Source organism: Orbicella franksi, chromosome 2 (assembly GCF_964199315.1).
Source record: "Orbicella franksi chromosome 2, jaOrbFran1.1, whole genome shotgun sequence".
Lineage (NCBI taxonomy): Eukaryota > Metazoa > Cnidaria > Anthozoa > Scleractinia > Merulinidae > Orbicella > Orbicella franksi.
Genome location: NC_138146.1, coordinates 16817591 through 16840780, shown reverse-complemented (window position 1 = coordinate 16840780; position 23190 = coordinate 16817591). Strand labels below are relative to the sequence as shown.

At 39.3% G+C, this 23190-nt stretch overlaps 3 protein-coding genes across 4 annotated transcripts in view; 2 read left to right on the top strand and 1 right to left on the bottom strand.

Moving 5' to 3' along the window:
* LOC145478300 (regulator of G-protein signaling 12-like) overlaps positions 1-3031 on the bottom strand; it is a 34183-nt gene extending 31152 nt beyond the window's left edge. Inside the window, exon 1 of one of the 2 annotated variants that reach the window (XM_081456273.1) lies at positions 796-3031. In XM_081456273.1, coding sequence (XP_081312399.1) covers positions 796-2628 — 1833 coding nt within the window. In that variant the 5' untranslated portion in view covers positions 2629-3031. The remainder of the gene's footprint in view (positions 1-795) is intronic. The other variant, XM_081456274.1, reaches the window with a different exon arrangement.
* Positions 3032-3150: 119 nt separating this feature from the next.
* LOC145478303 (uncharacterized) lies at positions 3151-11717 on the top strand. The gene is made up of 5 exons (XM_081456279.1): positions 3151-4873; positions 4909-6870; positions 8366-8734; positions 9364-9723; positions 10090-11717. The coding sequence occupies exons 2-5, from the start codon at positions 6807-6809 to the stop codon at positions 10341-10343; spliced, it is 1047 nt and encodes a 348-aa protein (XP_081312405.1). The 5' UTR covers positions 3151-4873; positions 4909-6806; the 3' UTR covers positions 10344-11717.
* Positions 11718-17742: 6025 nt separating this feature from the next.
* LOC145478304 (uncharacterized) lies at positions 17743-23189 on the top strand. Its single transcript, XM_081456280.1, has 5 exons — positions 17743-18586; positions 18902-18931; positions 19613-19951; positions 20525-20854; positions 21572-23189. Exons 1-5 carry the CDS (start codon positions 18523-18525, stop codon positions 21832-21834), a joined length of 1026 nt encoding a protein of 341 aa, XP_081312406.1. The 5' UTR covers positions 17743-18522; the 3' UTR covers positions 21835-23189.
* The last annotated feature ends 1 nt before the right edge of the window (position 23190 follows it).

Here is a 23190-nt window from a genome sequence, read left to right as displayed (position 1 = left end):
GTGGGCAAGTATTCATCGGTTCCTTTGATACACCATGATCTGAATGATCTTGGATCACTGATCCTGACCTGGATCATCCCAAAGGAACATACCCTTAAAATAACATTCAGTTACAACAAATCCAATACCCTTTGAGACAGAGATTGCTTCTCTTTCTGCTTAGTGAGAGATGAGTGGGAACCTCTGCTCAAAACCACTTGATCCTTTGATCAGCCACTGTCCACAACCAGGCATGAATACATTAATAATAATGGTTGTACTCAAAACAATTTGTTTATCTGCAACTAGCCTGTAGTTTGCAAAGCACATGCTGGGCAGTGTAGTCTTGAATGAAGCAATTTTGGTTTAATTCATCTGTTTCTTTGTCATGAAGTACTTCAGTGCTTTAAAAAATTTCTGTAGTATTTTTACCAAATAAACAGTGGAAAAGTTGGAATACAAGTTTGATTGCAGTAGACTTTCTGCATGACAAAGTATGGCACATGCGATATAGTATGCGACAGAATTCATGCATGCACAATAGGAAATGGAGCACCTGTGAGCAGAGGTTCCCTCCTATCTCTCACCAAGCAGAAAGAGGAGAGAATCGCTGTCTTGCAGGGTATAAATTTAATTACATTGTATACCTCAGAGAAATTAGCAATAGTTTCAAATTAAATTTGAACCTTATCCATTAATATGAGCACCATGTAATTATGACCAAAACGTGATCATATTAATGGTGTTTCCCAAGTAGAGCAAACTGGCTTAAAAAAAATATTTAACTCAAAAACACAACAGACAACTGCTACCAACCTCTTGAGAATTGCTTCGTGGTAGATCCTTTGTCCCCACTGGTCCCACCATTGCACAGTCCTGCGATTTTGTCACAAATCCTGATTCCACTAAGGTACCAACCAATGAACTGTGATGTGACCCTAGAGACATCTGAGAATCTACAGAACTCTCCCGGGAATGAAATGATGAAACACTAACTACAGGAGGAGTAGGTCTACCTGATCTACTGCTCTGCGAAGTTGCAACAGTATTCATAGCCTCCGCGTCATTCTGATGGTAGCAATCCGAGCCTACACCAGAATCATTTCTATCAGCAGTTTGAAACTGTTCATTTAGTGAAGTAACAGCTTCATGAGATTCTTGGTGATCTCCTCGTTTCAGAGGTTTAGAATCATTTTGGGTTATTGATTCTTGTGCTTGAAAAGAACCAAAATCTTCTGACAACCCATTTACCACCTGATTAACAACAAAATCAATAGTTGGAGGTTCACTTGTTGGAATATCGTCATGGTGCTGTGGTCTAAAGACTGCATCCGACTCTGATTGACTCGATGACAATGACAAAGATCGTCCTCTTAAACTTGTGTGAACTTCCCCATCACTGCTTGTTCCACCAGATTCTGAACCTGCTCTTTCCTTAAACATGCCAGTTATACATCTCAGGATAGGGCTGGAGGATGCAGGGAACTCCATACAGCCATCATCCCCATCCTGGGGGGTGCATAGTATACCGTACTTTTCAGCAATGCGCTGATGAGCTTGATGAGATTTCAGTTCTGGATTCACAGAGAAGACATGACAAGAACAATTCACAGTGCTTTGGATGTCGATTCTGTGATTATTTGAAGCAGGCCAGCTGCTCTTCTTTTCTAAGGATGGCTCATTAGTTTTCCTGGTTACGATACCAAACACCTTTTTATCATCTGAGCAAAGGCCAGTAAATGCCAGGGACTTCAAAGGGTACATCACAATGGTTCTCTTCTCGTTGTCCAAAAGTTTTATTCCAATCAAAGAGATTTCCATCAAGAAGAACACATGAACTTTTTGCTGGGCCCGTAGACGTCGAACGCAATTTCGAATTGCGGTCAAACTCGCGGCCGGCAGACTAGACGCTGCCGGCAATTCAATTGAACCTAAATAGCCGACAACTGATCGTAAATCCGGCTCAAGGTCGATATCTGCCTCCACATAGCCTTTCAACGGCGTCATCTTCGGATAAAGAAGCCGAGATAACTTTGGAGAGGAAGAACTGTTGGATCCAACATCTCCCTCGCTAGACCTCCTACTACTGGCATAACTCTGAGCAGGCGAAGAACCAGGAACAGAGCTTTCTGATCTTATACTCTCGCAGAACGAGGCTTTGAGCTCTTCGTCACTGACAACCTCATCTTCAGAGATGAATTTTCCGTTGGATAAAGATTTACTCAGTGAAGGCGAATCCCCGAATAATTGTCCTGATTTTAATTCCTCAACAACTTTATCCACTCGATTCAATATCGTTTCGTTAATCGCTTCTTCTTGTTGATTCTCGACGTTCATTCTATCCTCGTCATTCCGTAGTCTCTGAAATTCCGCGCGCTTTCGAACTCCCAATTGAACCATCCCGTCCGGCGATCGCGCAATAAGTTTGACAACTTGTTCATGAGGTGCTCTCTCCACGGAAGCCCCATTTACTTCAATTATCTGATCACCTGGCTTCAAGCCTGCTCTATGAGCAGGGCTTCCCGCTATAATACAGCTCAGTACACATGGTCCCTGGCTGGAAAGCGTAAATCCAAATCCACCAGGTCGACGGTATAATTCAACTGTTCGAACTGGATTCTCTTTCGACGGATTATAAGACGGTTGCATGTCGTATTAAAGAAATTCCAATTAAAACACTTTGTACAAAAAATTTGTTATCGCTTCTGGCCCACCGCATATTCACCTACACAATCTGTTGAAGACTGTTCTCTGTTTCAAGCCACACTGCTGCTGCCATACAAGATTTCCCACACGATAAACGTCCACGGCCAAAAAACAACAAAATCGAAAACACGTCTGCGAAAGTATCGAGAAGAAGTTGCCCATCTACTGGTTCACACCTTCGGATATGTCAATAAATTGCTCATAACACACCAAATGTTCCGCCATCGAAGATGTACAAGGCCCTTCGCAGATAATAAATAGCTTATTGTGTCTTTCACCTTTCAATTAGCAAAAGAAATGGTTCTCACATGCGGCTTTCGTTCAACTCGCCGCGATAAAGGCTTCAGAATTGTATTGTTTAGTGCAAAGACGAACGTAACCGACTGCGTCACGTGTCGGAGACAAGGCATTTTCATTGGTTCGAGCATGATTTGTTGTGTAAATTTGCGGGGGAGATATTTCGTGACACATATTTGCGTTTCGCAAACTTATAAACATTCTATTCACACATCAAGAGGATAGTCTCCCTTTTGCTTACTTTTCTGATGATTAAATGATCGTAGAATATTTTTTCTGTATCATATCGCACATAGTTTATGTGGCGCCACCGAATCAAAGCGTGGGAAAACATTTTAAGGATACCTCCAAATTGCCAATTATCGATTATCAAATAACAAATTAAACAATATCCTAAATATCGATGGGAAACAAATAAATAGCGAAATTGCTTTGAAGTGTTTGATTGAGCAAAAATATTGTCATTGGCATAGGATTGTTAAGGGCAAGGTTAAGCAAATTCTAGATTTACATCGACAAACCAGCGTTGCAAATCAGTCAATTTGATCCCTAACAGCTAAATTTCCCTGCAGGGGAGACATTTAGTGGGTTTCGCTAATTTCAACTAATTGCACTAATAAATGAATTTGGAAAATTTTTGAGTCTGAGTCTCTGAAGATTAAAGGCTAATAGCACCTCTCCTAGCAACAAACCTCTGGCAACATTTAATAAAACTTCCGGCTGATCGTCTTTCGCAACCGCAGCTCTAAATATAGCTCAAACGAAACGTGCTTTGATGAAAAGGACAGACCGCAGGCTATAAAGTTAAATCAGGATATGCTGATTGAACAGTCGTTCTGGTATGTTATTTTAGGGATATTGTTCCTTCACCGTTAACGGCGACTGACTACATGAGTGAGCTTCACTTGCACTGATCAAGGAAACGAGAGGAAAAAGTGAAGGGAAAATGAAGAGTGAGAGTGGAAACCATGTTAAATTCCTGAGTTCATCATCTTTTACGGTATTGGTGGCCACAAAACAAGTCATGGCAAAAAAGACTGTTTGAAGAGCGGAACCATGTTTTCACAACTAGATTCTGATCAAACTGACCAGGACAGTTCGGCCATCGTTTATAGCTCGGCAATTTTTCTTTACTACATTTATTCGAAAAGTTTTTCTGTTAGCTAGTTCCTCGACCATCGCTTCTCCAAGAGTACCCTTTACAGCAACACTTTGTATCGACTCAGATTATGTCTCCTTCCTTCAACTCATTTCACAATTTCATATACTTCATCCAATCTCACTCGTTACTCACATGTTTCCTCGCATCTGCTCCCAGGTGACTTCGGCGATGTAGTCTAATGCCCCAATTTCTCAAACATCTGGATTTTCTTTTGCTCTACAACTTCTTTCTTTTGTTCTGAAAAAACTTGATTTGAGGATTACCCAATCAGAAACATAGACGACGACATTTCGCTTATTCATTTTCCTCGAGCGAAGCGAGAGGGCAATCTTCGAGCGACGAATTAGTCGCGAGCGCGAGCGACGTAAGGAAGAAGTACTGAAAAGGACTTTTAGGCCCAGTTCAGGCGTCGTGCTTCTGTCGTGCAGAACTAAATTGCAATTAGGTTCGACTATGGCACGGCAGAAAAACAACTCTGATTCAGACGTCGTGCCAGATTCAAACCAAATTCAGGATATACTGATGCCTCGTAACAATTCTCCTCCTAACTCCCCGTGGGAACGCAATCTCGCCAAAATACATTAATGTAATTTATGAATTTTGTTTAGCGCGGCAGAAGCACGACGTTTGAATCGCTGCCGTGCCAGAGTCGTGTAGCACGGCAGAGCTCGTCGAACTTAATTGCTTGCCGAACTTAATTCAAAAGTTTGATTCAGACGCCGTGCTTCTGTCGTGCTTTTGTCGAACTAAATTCCTGAATTTAGTTTGGCACGACAAAAGCACGACGTCTGAACTGGGCGTTAGCCAATCTATGTGTAGCCCTCCGTGCGCTACACTGCACCCATATATACACTGCGCTGCAATGCAAGGCACTTCTCTATAGAATAGCCACAGTGCACTTAGTCTGAGGGCAACCTCTCTTGGATGGCAGCTCTTAGAGTAGGCTGTGCTCCTTCCACCCTTACACCTGCTCTAGGAGCTGCCAAGGGAGCTTGCTTACTGGCCACACTAGTACTGTACGTATACTGCTCTGCTCCACACTGCACCGCGCTGCTCTGTACCACACTGTTTTGTAGCACATTGTGCTGGGCTACACTACGCCCAAGACCAAAGAATTTTTTTAGGGAAAGTGTGGAGCCCAGTTCATGAAAGCCTTTGGCACTAGCATAAGAAATATCTCAAGCATAAGCTTCGTATAAACGAAGGCGACGTTTGCGCAGCGCAGGTACACCTGAAGAAGAAGTTTTTTGTTCATCTTGTGCTTGCTGTTTAATACGCTCACGTCGTTGAATTGTGTCACGGCACCCGTGTGTGAACAGGAATGTGGCGTGCACATCCATATCCTTATCACGCCTCTCGGTAGCTTGTGCTTACGACATTAGGATCAGATCGAATTGTATATGACTTCCTTTAGATACCTCTGAAGCGGTGTTATCAGTCATACGACTGTTTTGGTCCCTTCTCTTTCTGTCTTGTACTCTCTTTCCTCTTTCTTGTACTCAAGTTAACTTGAAACTGCGCAATTTTATGTTTATTTTGCTGTTGTGTGATGAAAACATCATTATAGTGCGACTACTCGAAACAACGCCACCAACAATGGCCTTGGTTCAAGTAGTTTGCACTGTAATTCAGATGCCCTTTCTAATTGTTTTATATCCTTTTAAATGAATGGCAAACAAGTAATGTTAACGTTTCAAAGCTGTTGTAACTGTTTTTTTGTTTTGTTTTTAATTATTTAGAATGCATATTTTTTATATGACTTGGATTTTCCTTTTCTTTAAACGAAAAAGGCAAAATGGATAACTACGTCCCAGACTAATCTGAACAGCTCAAAACACATATATCCTCTCCATTCCCCCTTTCTCTCTCTTTTAGGAGGTTCTAGAGACCCTGCATATGTTTCACAGCTTACTAAGGCCTCACCCTGTTCCTACGGAACGACAAGCTGTCACTTGTCGGCTAAAAAACGCAAAGTGAAAATGATGTTAAGATAAACAAATTCAGAGAAAGTGGTGGTCAGCGGTGAAAAACTGGACAATTTTTGTTCTACGGGTGACCGCTTTTGAGAGCATTGTCCTTGATAGGTAACGAGGAAGTTGCTTCAGCTTATCGTGCCAAACTTCCGGCTGTCTTGAAAGTTTTGCTAACTTCCTAATCTTACAAGTTTTACCCGTACAGGTACTGAATCCATCCATTAGAAACAGGACCTCTTAAGTGATGACACTCCTTCAAAGAAACCTACGCGAATCAAAATACGCGAAAGTTTAGAAAATGAAAGTAAATATTTTTCTGACCTCTCCCAACGAAACCCGGCTTTTATGACACAAACATAAATATCGCAAGTGTGTATAAAAAAAAAAAAGAGACGCGTGTGTTGATAGGGATATACATACACGATAAACGCCAGAAGGAAGACGTAAATGTTCCTGTCATTATAATCATCATTATTTCTCATCGCCCCCAGTGGGGCATAGGGTGCAATGTGTTCCTGTGTTTCCCCGTAAATATTTTCATTATCTCATTGTCAGCGGTTAGACGTCATTGGCAGATAATAATAAAAGCTTCAACTCAGCAGAAATTGATACAATGAGCGGAAGGGCTATTATATGGGAATTATATCAGTTAACTCGACCTCCGGTTTGCGTAAGGTATAGAGAAACGAATGATCATTCAAACGATGATTTCGGTTTTCTGGATCGCGTGGATTTTGACGGCAGCTTTAATGGGTAAGTCTCTAAGCAGGACATGATTATTTAACGATATTTGCTGGCTACTCCGACCGATCGATAGAAAATATATGCTCGCGTGGTTGTAGTATATAGAATCTATCTTGGCACAACTAAGACTTCCGACAACGCTTTTAACCGGTTGTGGCGATTGGAGTAGGAGGTTAATGTCAATTTGTGCAATGCGACTTAGCAAGCAAGTTGCCCTCACATGTTGTACCTCTCTTGTCCGCGCGTTATCATCTTCCAGTATCTTCTCCCAGGAACTTTGTATAAAACGTGACCACCCGATCGTCAAGAATCCATGCTTTGACTTATATACTGAGTACAGTTAATAATTGTTACTCAGTAGTGTATCGAAGCGTAGCAGGAACACACGAATTGATCGTCCAGAAATGCAGGATGATAAGCTTAAATATCTCCAGTCACTGACCTTTTGGTTCCAGATGATAAATTATTTACAATGACCCAAAATCTCTGCGCCATTTGCATGTTACCGAGACATCTTGTGACAAGTTCAATTCGCTTAAGGCCTGACCGCAGTCATACTGAATGTTTTTTAAAGCTAGGCATTTTTCTAAACTCTTTCCAATGATTTACAAAATAACGTTATGTCGATCATATTAATGCGAGCATAGTTTGTTTCTGTTTTTACGTATATGGCAAAGTTTAGATTTCATGCTGTGAGTTAGAGAAAGAAAACTGAACTATCTATATCGGTATGAAAGTTATGACTTCCCTTTCCGTTTTTAGTTTCGGTCTGTTACATACAGAGGAACAAAATTCGACAAGAATCTTAGGTCAGTTTAAGACAGCAATTAAAAACTGCATCAGAATGGAGGGACTATTTACAAAGAACTGATGTGATCAACCATCCTCTTTGCATTTGACTGATCAGTTTCACTGATAAAAAACTTATTCTAAGATGTCTAAAATGTTGTTGTTGTTCAGCCTTCAAACTGCCTCTCGTCTTTCTGTTGCCTCCTCCCATGTCATATTGAGATGTACTGACCCTGAGACACTGACATGATCGTATGGTCAGATTGAAATATCTGCTGATCTAATTGTTTTTAGCAAAATCCATTAGCGTGCACGAGACTTAACCGATAAGTCACGCGATAAACAAGTCACGCGACCTTGGCTGTCATGTTGGATTCTGGATAACGCAAGACCTTTTTATTGTGATGTAATCGGTTAAAACTTCCTAAACTTACTAAAATCCTTAACACATATTTGACCAACCAGTCTGACAAAAAAAAATTAAATGCCGTTGATAAAAATAATAATAGTGTGAACCAAGAGAGGATGATCTTGTACATGTTGTAGATGCTCCCAGCCTGTAACTCAGGTTAAACGGTTTTGCTCTCCCCTTCAAAAATCAGCATTGACTCTCTTTTCTTTTTTGCCCTTTTCATTTTACCGCAAAAAAGGTCATCATTAGCATTGAGGTAGTACTCCTTATGAAAGAAAATACTGATTTATAACTCTTTTTCAGAGATTACAAAAACAACATCGACAGACACAACAATACAAGCATGTATCAATGGAGTGTTAACGTTAAGTTGCAAGGCTGTTAAAAACACGGATACGAATCATGAAGTTGAGTGGAAAATACAGTTTCCTGGCACTGGATGGAAGAAGTTCTTTTACTGTAGGCACAAGTCCGACGTGCGCTGTGGTGTACGGAAGTCAACGTTACCACTAGGGTTCAAAGCACTGAGCAATCCCGACGGCAACGCGACCTTAGTGCGCTCAGAAAGGAATGCCGCGTATGACCACGCCTGGATATTGTGTCAAGTTCACAGCCTCTCCGACCACTCTAAAGTATCTAATCATCTCTACAATGTCAGCTTTACCACACGGTGTAAGTTTAGTCAGCTTGTCGGCTTACTTGTCATCGATCACATTGACGTGCTAGTATGAGAGAGAAATCTTATTGTGACACTAATTAAAGAAAGAGGAATAGAGGCTCTTGATGAACGACAGAATGACCGTGGGGGAAGAGACTCTAACGTAAGACGGAGGAATAGGATGGGTGCCTGGTACCATATTTTAAGACATAGAAATAGCGGGGCTTGGGAAGGCGGGCTGGGGGGGGGGGGGTGGCATTATGTAAGTAAGATAGAGGAATCGAAGGAGTGGGGTCCCTGATGTAAGAAAGGGTAATCGGCGTAACAATAGAGACTCCGAGTAAAGGAAGAAGAATTGTGATGGTGTGGAACACAATTAAGAAAAAGGACTTGTGCGAGTGATGAGGAACCTAAAGGAGGACTCGTAGGGGTAGGGTATGTTACCCACTCCTATGAGTGTAAGAGACTCTTCAATATCGTAAGGATTTTGTATTTGTATGGACTGGGAAATTGGAGGACAATTCAAGCATATTACCAGGCAAGATTCAGTTCTATAGTGCTAGTTGCAATATATTTCTTAATGGAAACAAATTTATTGTTTGAACTGCAGACTTAACTGATATTTCCTCTCTTTCACGTGTAGGTGTGTGGACTGAACAGGGGCACAATCTTAACTTAACAAAGATCCTGCTAATGAACGAGATACAATGTGCATATGTGGTGGATATAGAGTGGTACGATGGCAATGGAAACAGATTTGCCTACTGCAATTCTTGTCAGAGATGTACAAAAACAAACAACACTGGAGGTAATCATCCAGTAGCGATTTTCTGGAGCAGAGTACAGATTATAAGAGGCTCATTAATGCTGACAACAATTCAGGATGGCGATAACAAGAGCAAGATAATAATCAAGATACATTCGAAAACACCTCCAAATAACATGGAAACGCCAAGTACGCATACGATACAGATTTTTGTCCACACAAGCCTTGGCACTACAGGTAACTAATTATGTCGATTTTTAGTTTGCAGCATTTGAAGAAATAGTTTACCCGCTGCAATGGTCATCAACGTTTCTTAAAAATGGTTATCTTTATCCCCCATCCCCCGTTTCCCATACCCACAAGCCTAATGCAATGTCAAGTTTTATCCATCAATCGTGTGACACTATTTCAACATTGTTTCGGGAAGGGGGTAGTATTTCAAAAATTAAATGATGACTTCTGAACCTAAAGGAATTTGTCCCTGGGTGCCATTTTATTGATTGTCCCGAGGACTTTTCAGTGCTATTTAAAGCGACTTTTCTTTGTTCTCTTATTTCAATCCGTAATCCTGTTCTGATTGTTTTTACCACTGTGTAATTTCAGCGACAAGTTCTGTTACAACTGCTTTAGTGGAGTCCACTTCAAGAGTTACGTCACAAGCTGACTTAGGAACAACTAGATCCGGTCTCCCTTCATCTAGACCATCAAATCCAGGCAATGTTTCTGTTACTCCGCCTTCTGCTACCAGTTTGCATTCTAGATCTCTGACAAGGAGCGATGCCTCCGCTACAATTGGACAACTTTGGACAATGGTTTTGATAGCGGCAACTAGCCTTCTTTGCATCTATCTGAGATGATAAAAACGTATCTCCTGACTTGAGAGGAAGAAACCAAATGGTCGATACCAGTAGCCCATTGGCCTCTTTGTCTTTCAAAGAAGACATTGTGCTTGTGGGTCTGTGTCGATATTTATTACCTGGCGGTGAGGAATGAGTAGTCGCAAACTCTCCGTTAACGAGTGGTCGCAAACACTCCGTTAACGTAGCTAATAAAACTAGCATCACACGGGGTCGTTATCAGCCTGGCACTGACTTTCCACTGTTGTCGCAGACATTGTGAATTGCAACGGAAATTAGTTTCACAACATTTGTGAAGACAACATTAGCGAAACTATTACTTTAATATTTCTTCGACCGTAAGAATAATCAAAATGACAATTTTTTAGTCCAAATATAAGTTAAGGAAGTGACCTATGTTCTATGACGAGAACTTTGATCTGTACAAACGACGGCTCTACGATGTAAAGTACTAACTCGGGATCGAACAGTTTGTGTGAACGTGGCTTCCACATTGCATATAGTGTACGTATACTTACCTCGTTTTATTTACATTCTTATATATTTATTCCAAGTTGTGAAGGCACAAGGCTAATTTACAAGGAAAAAAATATCTTAAAGCGATTCATTTAATTTATAAACGCAACAAAAGTTAGGTGTATTACAGTTTTTCTGTTAAAAAGTCCAATGATATTATCCGTTGAAACATATAGGGCCCGTTATGAGAGTAGGTCAACAAGACGCCAATCGAGCGATATATACCTAGTCTACGTATTAAAGAATTGTTACATTATTACATCAGAAAGCAAATAAATGATAAGGCACATTCTGTTATGTAATGTAGAGACTTAATTAATTAATTAATTAATTAATAGACGGTAACACTTGACAGTGACTAAAGTTAGTGATAAACTTATGGCCCTGTTCATTACTACGAGAATTACAGAAAAGGCTAAGTTCTCTCCCCTAACTTTAAAATTAAATTTTGATATACTGAGCGGACATAGAAGCGAGTTTTTCTCAAACTCGACGCAGCTTTCGTCTGCGCGCACAACTGATCTCTCTGGTTTTGCGATCACGGTTACGTTTAGCTAATAATACTGTGATTCAATGTAACCGCTGTAATTTACAATACATAGGAGAGACGAAACGACGTTGAAAAGACCGATTTAATGAACACCGCCGCACCGCAGATAACCCTAACACCAAATCTAAACGTACTACAGTCGCAGAGCATTTCCTGTCCTCTCCTAACCACACTGCTAACGACATACCATTAATCCCCATCGAAAAAATCTTTTCCAACCGAGACTCCATCCGTAAGGCCAGGAAAACTTTTTAATTCAAAAAGGCAGAACAATTGATCCCGATGGTCTGAACATCCACAATGAAACATATTAAGAGTGCCTGCCTGTAAAAATCAGACAAATTCTTAATTTCGCGGCAAGGGTCGAAAATTCGATTTCGCTCATATTCTTATGGTAGATAGGCTAGGGCATGACGAAAACTACTGGATAGTTTTTTTGGCAAAATACCCTTTTATTTCAAAGAAATATGCAAATTACCAAATTCCGTTTAAATCGTCATTTGACGCACCATTTTATTAAGCAAGTTTGAGAGCCTCGCATGCAAAACCACATCATTCTTCCGTCTTTAAAATACTCAAATATTTTTGTGCAATGTTTAAATGTGTACTGGGTTGATTTTAGGGAATGTTGCGTTGTCTTTTTGGGTGCAAAATAATTAAATTTCGAAGACTTGTATTTCATTCACTTAAAAGTACTTCGTGAATATAATTAATTTTCACCATGTGCGAAACCTTCAAATGAATCAAGCTTCTGGTGGTTGAATCGCAGAAGGATGGTCTACAGATTTCTGTAAAAATTTCTTTGGGCAAATGATTGTGAGCGACGCGAGAGCTTTTCAAAGTACGTCAAAAATGCAAATATTTGACCATCCGTCGTCAAATTTCAATTTACGGGTTAGACGTATATTTTAGCATGTGCCACACGACTAGACCTATAATAAGTTGAAATAGACACAGAGCTGATAATTTCGAAATGTTCTAACCTTATTTTTTGTAAAAGGCAGGTCCAAAGCCGATTTGACGTGTTTCTAGTCGATCTCTCACCATACACCGTTCCAGAAAAAACCGGAAGTTGCACCGAAACGAGGCTTAATAGCCCTCGCGGTAATTAAAGCAACATGGCGAACGAAGAAGAAAGGCCAATCTCTCTTTTGATGATATTCCCGGCGTCAGTGTGAGCGAAGAACATTGAAAACGTGACACTCAGCGAATCGAAACTCTGGCTTAAAAGTCGCCGTATAAATCAAAGGGGCAAAATAAAGGAACTTTTAGACGGGTATGTTTTCCATCCTTCGATTGTCTCGATCTCCAATATGCGCAAAAACAACCTGTTCTCACCATTTTTATTGCCTAAAAGAACTTTGTTCATGGTCGGTTTAGGAAAAAGAATCTGAATGAAATGAAAATTGTAAAAGTTTACGACCCTGACCCGAAGAATGCTTTACTAAAGATACAGCAAGAGATCGAAAGAACATACGGAAGTAAATTTAAAAATTGTGTCGGATATCGGGAATATTGCAACAAAACACTTTAAAAAATTTCCTACGGCTGATTCATTTTTCACTGACGACTTCAGTCTTCTCAAGTTTGAGAATATCCAATCTCTCTTCATAAATTAACAATCGGTGTTAGAGAATAAAGGGAAATCCTTTTAAAAGTTCAAAAGATGCTAATCAGAGTATCAAACAAGACCACGATCTACTCGCCAAGAATGGTGTAAGCAAGGGTTCGGTACAGTGACAGCATCATTGCGTTACAGGGTAGGACGCAATCACAAAGCTGATCCATCAGTCAAATCACCAAAAAAATTATCAGTGACGTGTACTACAGTGTAACAAAGACTATCAGTCACATGCCATGAAAGATGGCCTAGAAAACTAGCAACTAGTAATGAACAAGTACGCTGAAATAATGCATCAAAAGGGATCGACGAAGGTGCAAGTAACAAAATGCTTTTTTTTTTTTGTTCAAGAGAAAAGGGAAATTTTGGGGGCCTCCCCAGGGTCCCCCAGCTGGACTGAGGTTACAGACCTAAGTAAGGGCAATCTCCATGAAATAATTTAAGCTATGAATGTCACTGTTATGGATAGTGAGACCCTGAAAGATTGCCTTATAAAATCAATATGCAAAATGTTTGACACTGGTTTAAAAGTAAACAAGAGTCATATGAACTTCAGTTTATGATGTACAATGTACAACAACTACTCTTTGTTGTGAACAGACTTTGGAATGTCCTGGCTATAAATTGAAAGTAACTGCAAATTTTAATGAGCAAAATGTCTTGGACATAGAATGGTGGAGGGAGATGCTAAAGAATATTGAACAATTTATGATAAATATATTATATATGAATTGGCTTACCTAATGCTTAGAGATGGCCTTACACGATGTGATTATTGCTAAAGCCAGAATAAATAATGTATATCAAAGGTCCAAAAATTTTGTCCAGCATCTAATATGAGAAAATTCAGCTACTTCCAGTTTTTCTCTGGTGATGAATATTTGAATAAATATTTCAAAATAGTTCAAAACAATTGGGAATCTATAAGATCATACAATGTAGAAAATTCTCAATGAGGTCAAATTCAATTGCACTTTTATGTTATTAGCAAAATTATACACCAGCTCTACCACATGTCCTTGTATGTTACACCCTGTGCCAGAAAATAGAACATGAAGCCACATAATGCACAATTTCAGTATGGTGGAAATCACCAAATATTTAATTACCACTGATGAACAATATCATGTACTCTGTTTAAAGTCACTACCAAATGACAAATAAACATCAGATAACTTTTTTTCTGCCAGTTTACAAGTAAATAGCTCACTATCCAGGGTTGATTAACAACTCTACCCAACCTTAGTGGAGTTACACCATCAAATACATGCCATCCATTTATTCTCCTAATAGCCATTTCAGCTTGTATTCTTACATTTGCAGTTCTGGTTCATGGTTGGAAAACAGTCTTCCTTAGAAAATTGGCATTAAAATTATAGTCAGTTCTGATTTACTTGGTTGCATTGAATGGATGAAGATTATAACCTTCCTGCTTGCCAGTACAAGCTGTCTATCAAATCTACGACATTAAGGAAAATTCCTACTAGGCCTTAAAATGTGTTCTCAGACTTATTCAGTGTAAAGTTCACTTTTGGATGTCCAGGTCTTGGGTGTCTGACCTGTTATCTCTCTGCAGTCTATTCTGCACCTTATGTTTTCAAATTCAGCCTAGGAAAACTTCAGGCAAATAATTCATGGGCTGGCTCCCCAACATCAAGTACAGGAAATTGGCCCATGCAATAATTTATCTGACACTACTAGTTCTGAAACATTAAACCTAAAAGCCAGATCTTGCTGAAATATTAAGCGAGTAAAAAATATTCAAAATTCATCAATGGCTGTATTTAAATCACTAATGTCCTTCCACATTCAACATTGTTTTTGGGAAACTTTTTTTGTTTACCTCAGAGGCATGAAAACTGATTAATTCCTAAGTTGATTGAAGCTGATGGGTATTCATATGCCAGACTCAGATGCATCATATATTTTGCTCTACACAGAGATTCCTCATCAACTTTTGCCCAAGGGAAAGCCGAGGGTACGGCTCCCAGTTTCAAAAAGTGTACTCAGTTTAAAATCACTTGGCAAGAAGTGCTCGGAAAAACAAAAATTATTTCCTACCGAGGTAAAATAGACATCTCCCCTTTGCATAAGTATTTCCCACTTTTTTCTTCTTTGTTTATCTGGCTAGCTTGTCCGAAGGAAACTCAGTCGTGGAAATGATAAATCAGGTCGGTTTTTGCTTCGATTATTAGAGTTTGCAGCCGCACAACACTTGTGTCCAACTCTTTTCCTTTTCTTTACCACATTTGCTCCAGACAAGTAGCTCTAACCTACATACATTCGAATTTTTTCGTTCTTCCCCAGCATTTCGTCCGCATTTTGAAAGCTCGAGGGCTATTAAGCCTCGCTTGCGTGCAACTTCCGGTTTTTTTCTGGAATCGGTGTCGCACATAAAACAGAAGTTTGCTTTTGTTTACACAAGGTTAACGTCCGATGTACATCACCTACTGTCAACCTATTATTGAATCTGTAACCATCTTTCTGCGCTTATGAACATCACTGCATCTAAGTCTAAAACGGCTGAGTCATTTGTAGATAGTTGCTTGCTTAACGCTTGGCCAAAATATTGCGTTTGATCGATTGCTGACCATTGCTGATAAGCGTGTCGGCGCAGCACAATCTTACAGCCGTTATTTGTTCGTCACGCAATGCCGTTACGGCATATGCTGCACATTTTGATCTATTTTGTATAGAGTACTCTCAGGATAAGTGAAACAATTTAATCATTGTTCATCTGTTTGTTGATATATATAGTATGCGTATATTTATATAATCGTGTTCTATAGTGTACGTGGCGTCGGTCCAAATCACGTTTGTTGTACGTTCTGACGTTTCTGACAACAGCTGATAAAGCTAGTGCCAATACTCACTAGAATTTTAAGAAAATCGCCATAAACAAATTATAGATCAATGAAGCAAGAACTAGCTGAAATAAAAATAGGAAATCATTACGTATCTAATTCGTGAGAAAAACAGACTAAATTTAATTAGTAATTACGTGAGTAAATAGCCCTGGCCATGCTATTTTATTTGGCGTATTTTGTTTGCTTAGTGGCGAGGCATTGGTATTTAACAGAAAATAGTGGACTGTTGTCAACACAGTCCAAAATTATCGTCAGTTAAATATTGCAAATAAAACACCTATTGACCGGTTACCTCCGCGGCGACTATTTTGGTCATTCCGATAAGGGTTTCATTATTGTCTTTACCCTATTGAGCGGCCACCCAAAATTTAAGAACTTTGTTTTGGAAAGGGCGATGATAGATAAGAGTCTGAAATTGAAGGTGCATGACGAGTGGTAATTCAAACACACGTCTATGATGATTGTCTTGAATTGACTCCATGTTCACCAAGAAATTTATAGCCCGACAGTGAAAAATTAAATATTCAAGGTACACCAACCTCTATTTAAGCGGCTAGCCTCATTAAGTGGTCACCACCCATTCCCAGAGGGTAGCCCACTGTATTACATGTAAACCAAAAATAATTGCATAGCGCGAAAAGACCTAGGTATGAGTTTAGCGTTACAGTATTACGCAGGGCATGTAGGTAGAGGTGGTCGAGTGAAAGATAACAACAGGGGCAATGGTAAACTATTCATTCTTTTCATTTCTTAATTCAATCTCTTCCTACTCAACATGATTGTGTGCTCCCAGTGATTCCAAGCCTTACGGAGCCTTACGTATTAGGATAGAAATTGTCCTACCCCTACCCCTTAAAATGGGATGACAGCATTGCGTGACGAACAGGGAACCGCTGCAAGCAAGGATTCAAACCATCAAACCATGATGATCAAACGTAATATTTTGGTGTAGTGCAAAGCAAGCAACTATCTACAAATGCCTTTGCCGTTTTTGACTTAGATGCAGTGGTGATCGTATGTGTCGAAAGAGGGTCACAAATTCATGGTATTCGACCGTTAATAAGTTGACAGTTGGCGATGTACATCGGACGTTATGTAAACAAAAGCAAACTTCTGCTTTATGTGCGACGAATGGTGAGAGAAATACGTCAAATCGGCTTTGGACCTGCCTTTTACAGTAAATGAGGTTAGAACATTTCGAAATTATCAGCTCTGTGTCTATTTCAACTTATTATAGGTCTAGTCGTGTGGCACATGCTAAAATATACGTCCAACCCGTAAATTGAAATTTGACGACGGATGGTCAAATATTTTGACGTACTTTGAAAAGCTCTCGCGTCGCTCACAATCATTTGCGCAAAGAAATTTTTACAGAAATCTGTAGACCATCCTTCTGCGATTCAACCACCAGAAGCTTGATTCATTTGAAGGTTTCGCACATGGTGAAAATTAATTATATTCACGAAGTACTTTTAAGTGAATGAAATGCATGTCTTCGAAATTTAATTATTGTGCACCCAAAAAGACAACGCAACATTCCCTAAAATCAACCCAGTACACATTTAAACATTGCACAAAGATATTTGAGTGTTTTAAAGACGGAAGAAGGATGTGGTTTTGCATGCGAGGCTCTCAAACTTGTGTAATAAAATGCTGCGTTAAATGACAATTTTAACGGAATTTGGTAATTTGCATATTTCCTTGAAATAAAAGGATATTTTGCCAAAAAAACTATCCAGTAGTTTTTGTCATGCCCTAGCTAATCTACCATGAAAATATGAGCGAAATCGAATTTTCGACCGTTGCCGAGTTATTTTCCATTTTTATGGACAGGGACTCTTAATTGTTTCCTTTTATTATGTTATTTCGTTATTTTATTTTTAATACCATATGCTTATCTTTAATTTTCACTGTCAATTATTTTTACGTATTTCTGGTATTCTCATTGTGCCTGAAAAAGGCTGGTTTGGCCAGCCGAAATATAGTACACCTTAGAAAAAATCATCCTACGTTGTCTTGGTTTCTGCTTTTATATTTTTCATTTTATATGTGAAGCCGATTAGAGGTCTCGAATCGCCATGCTATTTGTTTTTGTACACCATGAATTCATGAAACACGTAATTGTTTTACGACGATTTTCCGGAAGCATGCTAAAATCTGCTGAGCTAGCATAACAATAACAAGAAATATTTGTCACACTTTCACTTATCTCGCGTAACGCGGCCATGCCGAGGGTAGGCGGTGAACACAAGCCACATTGCTGTGCTAACTTGAGCAAGGGCCATAAGTGAAAGTGTGATAAATGTTCCTCTGATAGAAAGTAGAGGACCCAAGCTGGTCGTTTATCGGTTGGTTATCGATTGTCCGATAGCAATCGATAATAGCTACAATAATAAACTACAATATTTGTAATCGATTTCCCATGACAGATCACGCCAGGTTACGGAAGCCCGATTACGCGGACGTCACTGGTGCCGAAAATTGTTGTCGTATGTCATCGAGTGTCGAGTAAGGGGAATTTTATTCTATCACTTTCGATTCTTGGATTACATCGAGTAAAATCGTTTTGATGGTATACTTTAAGAAAGGACAGAAAGGTTTTTCAGAGATATTGTTTGGAATATCATGCAAGGGTTTGCCTATACACGCTACTCGACTGTGTGGACACACGTGGCGACTTTTATCGTGTGTAAGTAAGAAAACAACCACGTGAACGTATGAAACCTACAGAAGTCAGTCAGTGATTTATTTTGCTTTTAATCGGGCACGTCGACTGACCCTTTGAAAGATGGTAAAGCCGACTAGCGTTCCAGCCTGAGATCTTTCCCAATCTATTTGTTTAACCTGATTTTGTCGCTCTCGTTTGTGTCTGTAATTTATTCGACTATATAGGACGTAACTATATTAATACAAACATGAACTAGAGTGGTATGATTTGTCCTGTTATGTGATACCTAAAATATTTACCGAGTATGCATTTAATGATTTATTTTTCTCCAAACAGGGCTCAGTTTAGCCTACATACCCACTGAAGGTAAGGATGTTGACTTAATTTATTTTAAGATTGTAACTCTGATGAAGGTGGACAGAAGGAACCGAAAATTTAAAACAGAAAACAACAAATCAGATAACAAAAACCTTAGCATGCTTAGAGAATGCCTACTATCGATCGCAACACTGCAAGCGGGAAAACTACCTTTTGATCCAGGGAAAACTCCCGCCTCATTGTAAACATATTTTTTGATTCATTCAAACAAGCATTTTAATAAAGTCCTTTGCTTACAATGAAAGAAAAGTTGCCTGCACGACATAAACATAATCAACTACTGCACGTAAGAATTTGTAAAAGCTTACATTGAATATTCTTTGCTCCCTTCTGAGACGCAAATTTGGCAACAAATTATTTCGAATTGGGACTTTTGTTTCCCAACCACAAGGACGTGACTTCTCAAAAGTACTTCAAAAGGGATTTTTACCTAGATGTCAAATATGGAAACCGCGGTAGTGGATGAAAATTGTCACGTTCGACAATTTTCACGGTCGTCACGCGATCACGCGATCATGCAAAAATCGAATATTGAAACTGGTAGGGTTCTTTTCACCTTATGGAAAATTGAAGCCATGAAATAAGCAAAGGAATTTAATCGTGTGTTCTTCTGGAGTTTCATTGCAGAAGGTCAAAGTTTATTTTCTCTTTCTGTATGTACTAAACCAGGAGGCACTTGCTTCGATGAACGTCTAAACTATCGCTGCGAGGGTCTAAATAGAGTGGATAAGTCCATCAAGGATGTTGAATGGAGAGCTAAAAATTCTAAAAACAACCAATGGATTAGGACCACTTACTGCAATGGGTTTATGACCTGTATAGTCGAGCAACCAATGTTACCAAACGGAGTCAAAGTGACGAACATTTCCAACGGTACCCTGACGTTACAACCCTCAGCGAAGACCGTGACTGATGACATCATTGAGTTAAAATGTCTGGTTCATTACACGGACTCTACCATAAATACTCCTCGTGTTGTCAAGATCCACTACAGCAACTTTACCGTCTGTAAGTTCAGATGTCCTGCCTGTTAATCGATAGGTCTGATGCCATTCCGGCAAAATCTCCGACAAAGTGGACAGAAAGTGATCTTAGATGTGGTCAGTTGTGCGCGAAATTTCGCAGCGATTTTCTGGCTAATCCGTTAGTGAATTTTGGTGTAATTGAAAAAAACATTCCTTATTTTAAAGCCATAGAAATGATGACATAAAATTCCGAACTTTGCACCGAAATCACCATCCGCAGCCAAGTGGTTCTACTTGAATTTTTTGAATATTTTATGACACCATTTCTATGGCAATGATCAGCCTTCATAGGTATAAACGTAATTGCAAACATAAAATAGCCAAAACAATTACAGCTAGGAAAAAGTGTTGACCATGGACAAATGAGTTCGATTTGTTCATTATGTACTCAGACCTTTTCATGACTTTATTTATCTTCGAGCTTCAGTAATCACAGACTGACAAAAATACAGACAGATATGTACAAATCCTGCGTAGATGCGGTTCACATGTTACTTGCATTTGTAAAAATAAATGACCTCTGACCTGCTGAACACTGCATTTCTAATTCTTTCAGGTATCAGGGCTCAGAAAGCTTCGGACGTAAACTTCACCAAGGTCTTGAGGAACATATTACCATGGCAACGAGTCGTAGATATCGAATTTTACGACACCAACAAACGCAAGCTTGCGTACTGTCACACAAGTAACTGCATAAAGGAATCAATCGGAAGCAGCGATGCAGTTCCAGTTTTCTGGAACAGATTACGGGTCAAACACGGCTCGTTACTGCTGACCAGAATTAACGAGAGTGACGACGAGCTCGAGATTAGAGTCAAAGTGCACTTGAATGATGATTCAGCACGTGTTTACACCTTCGAGATCCTTGTGGTGAACGGTTCTCAAGGTAATTTGCTCTCTTCTCTATCTTTCTCATTCAAACAGGCCTCTGTAATTTCCATGGTTAATTTTGACCTAGAATCGCACTGACAAATTTCGTATGCATATTGGGACAAAAAAAGGGAACATTATACTTTTAGTAACTCTTCCACACCCGCTATAGGAACTTGGCTACCATGATGTTGAACATTGTCCAATTCCCAATTGCGGTACTATTTCCCGGTGCGAAAGGGGGAGAAAACGTATGAATTGGCCCGAAAAATTAGAGTTTAATAAAAGAGAGAGCAACTTTTTTAAATTCGCTGAATGCTGTGTCAGGTTTCACTGACTTCGTTGTCATCAAAATGTTAGAGCGATGTTTTGAGAAAAAAATGATGCCTAGAATAAATGTTGTTTGCTTTTTAATTGATTAAAACATGCTTTATGAGCTTTTTCTAAAGAATATACGAGGTAAATTTTCTAGTCAATTTCTGTATACCAACCGTTCTTTAATCCGGTTCTCACTGCAACTGGCCAGACGTACTACTGCGTCAAAGGTGGCCCTGCATTCTGTGGCTGCTCTCAAGTTTTATTGAACTACTGTAGCTGAGTACCTTAGGTTAAAAGCATCGGAAGGATTACAAGTCACTAAAGTACCACTCTAACTCGATACCTTTACTTGCTCATATGTAAACTCAGTCTGCTTGAGCTGAGTTTGAGCTGACCTACCTTTGTATGATTCCAGAAACCGCGATAGCATCACTTGCAACAGCAACACCAACACCAACAGCAATTCTAACAACAACACCAACAGCAACACTGGCCGTAACAGCAACAGCAACACCAACGGAAACTAAAAGTTCCAGTACCCCTCCTTCTTGGCATCCTGAAACACCAACAACCGAAAGTATTCGTGGGTTAAAAAGTGTTTCAGCTGTACTTGGACAAGACTGGACAGCGGTTTTGATAGTGGTAGTCGTCTTCCTTGGCATCGTATTTGGAGACTGAAGAGATTAGCTGTTTTCGATAAATTATAATTCAGCCTGGCAGAGAGCTTAGGAAATTGAATGACTATGTTTATTCATTTCTCTTGTTCTTGTCTCGAGGCCTCACTATCAAGCCGAATGAGGCTATTGGCTAAGTTTAAATAACTATGATTCTGGATTGGAGAGTGGACTTTTTTCTTACGCTGTGTCTTAAACGGGGAATTTCCGGTTAGATCACTACATGGTCAGATCGTTTCAAGTCAGATCGTTCCACAAAAGATCATTTCGCTCACAAAATGACAAGAGAACTTTCTTCCTGAAAGATAAACGACGCACTCAATGTTTATATCGTTTCACGGACCGAGTTTATACAAATTTCCATCTTCCTTGACTGTGTTCAAACTTTTCTAGGTCCCGGTTCGAGGAACGATCTGACTTGAAACGATCGATCTGACCATGAAACCATCTAACAGGATACCTAAATCGGTCTTAAGTGTTCCCACCGTAACATTAGTCATAGAAGTTAGTCGCACAAAATGTTTAATTTTCACTCTCAACAATTAACTCCAGCATTTTAGAGCAACGACGTAATGCAGTTGAGTGTTTTAGTTTACAATGGGTTATTTTAGTCTAGATCTTTTACAGCAGAACCGCGTTTTTGACAATGACTCGGATGGATTGTTAGATAATGTGGAGTAATAAGCCTGAAATTTTATATTCAATTTTACTTGCCATTTATTTATTCTAGCTCATACTTATTTTTTAGAGCACGTTATTAATATACAGTATATATTTTTAAGGTAGTACTAGACGTTGATGCAGATATACTTTAAGTTCATGTACAGTACGAAAACTTTACTTTATTACGTATTTATTGACGGTTCTTAAAAAGTTCTACCATGTTTACATTAATTTTATAATGCTTTGTTATCGTCAGGTGTATATAGTTATCAAGATTGAAAATTGATATCACTTTTTAAAATGGTCGACTTATAGTAATACAAGAACATATTTATAAGAGAAAGACGCGACTCGAGATCTTCGTCGGCTTCGAGCGAAAGAGAAAAATAATATGGAAGTCTACCATGATTAGTGATTCATATCAAGTTGTACGGTTTAATATATAAGTATCCAAAAAAATTGCGGTTAAGAACAAAAATATAATATAATTAAGACGGTTAACTTTAAAAGCTCTGGTATAAGAGCATCACCGTGCAAATCAACTATTTTATAACTGTGTTTTTCACATATTCGTGATAACAAAATATCCTTAATGTCAAAGGTTAATAATGATCTCAATTTCCAATAGTGTAAATACGCAATAAACAAGTTGACACGCACACCCAGTAGTCTTGTATGTAATGCGCTTCAATCCACG

Excerpts from the sequence above, each read along its gene's own strand:
- LOC145478304 (XM_081456280.1), top strand. The coding sequence starts at position 18,523 with ATGCAAGGGTTTGCCTATACACGCTACTCGACTGTGTGGACACACGTG. Across the intron at positions 18,587-18,901 it reads CGTGGCGACTTTTATCGTGT|GGCTCAGTTTAGCCTACATA; the intron begins GTAAGTAAGAAA and ends TTCTCCAAACAG. Across the intron at positions 20,855-21,571 it reads TGTGGTGAACGGTTCTCAAG|AAACCGCGATAGCATCACTT; the intron begins GTAATTTGCTCT and ends GTATGATTCCAG.
- LOC145478303 (XM_081456279.1), top strand. The coding sequence starts at position 6,807 with ATGATCATTCAAACGATGATTTCGGTTTTCTGGATCGCGTGGATTTTG. Across the intron at positions 6,871-8,365 it reads TTTGACGGCAGCTTTAATGG|AGATTACAAAAACAACATCG; the intron begins GTAAGTCTCTAA and ends ACTCTTTTTCAG. Across the intron at positions 8,735-9,363 it reads TGTCAGCTTTACCACACGGT|GTGTGTGGACTGAACAGGGG; the intron begins GTAAGTTTAGTC and ends TTTCACGTGTAG.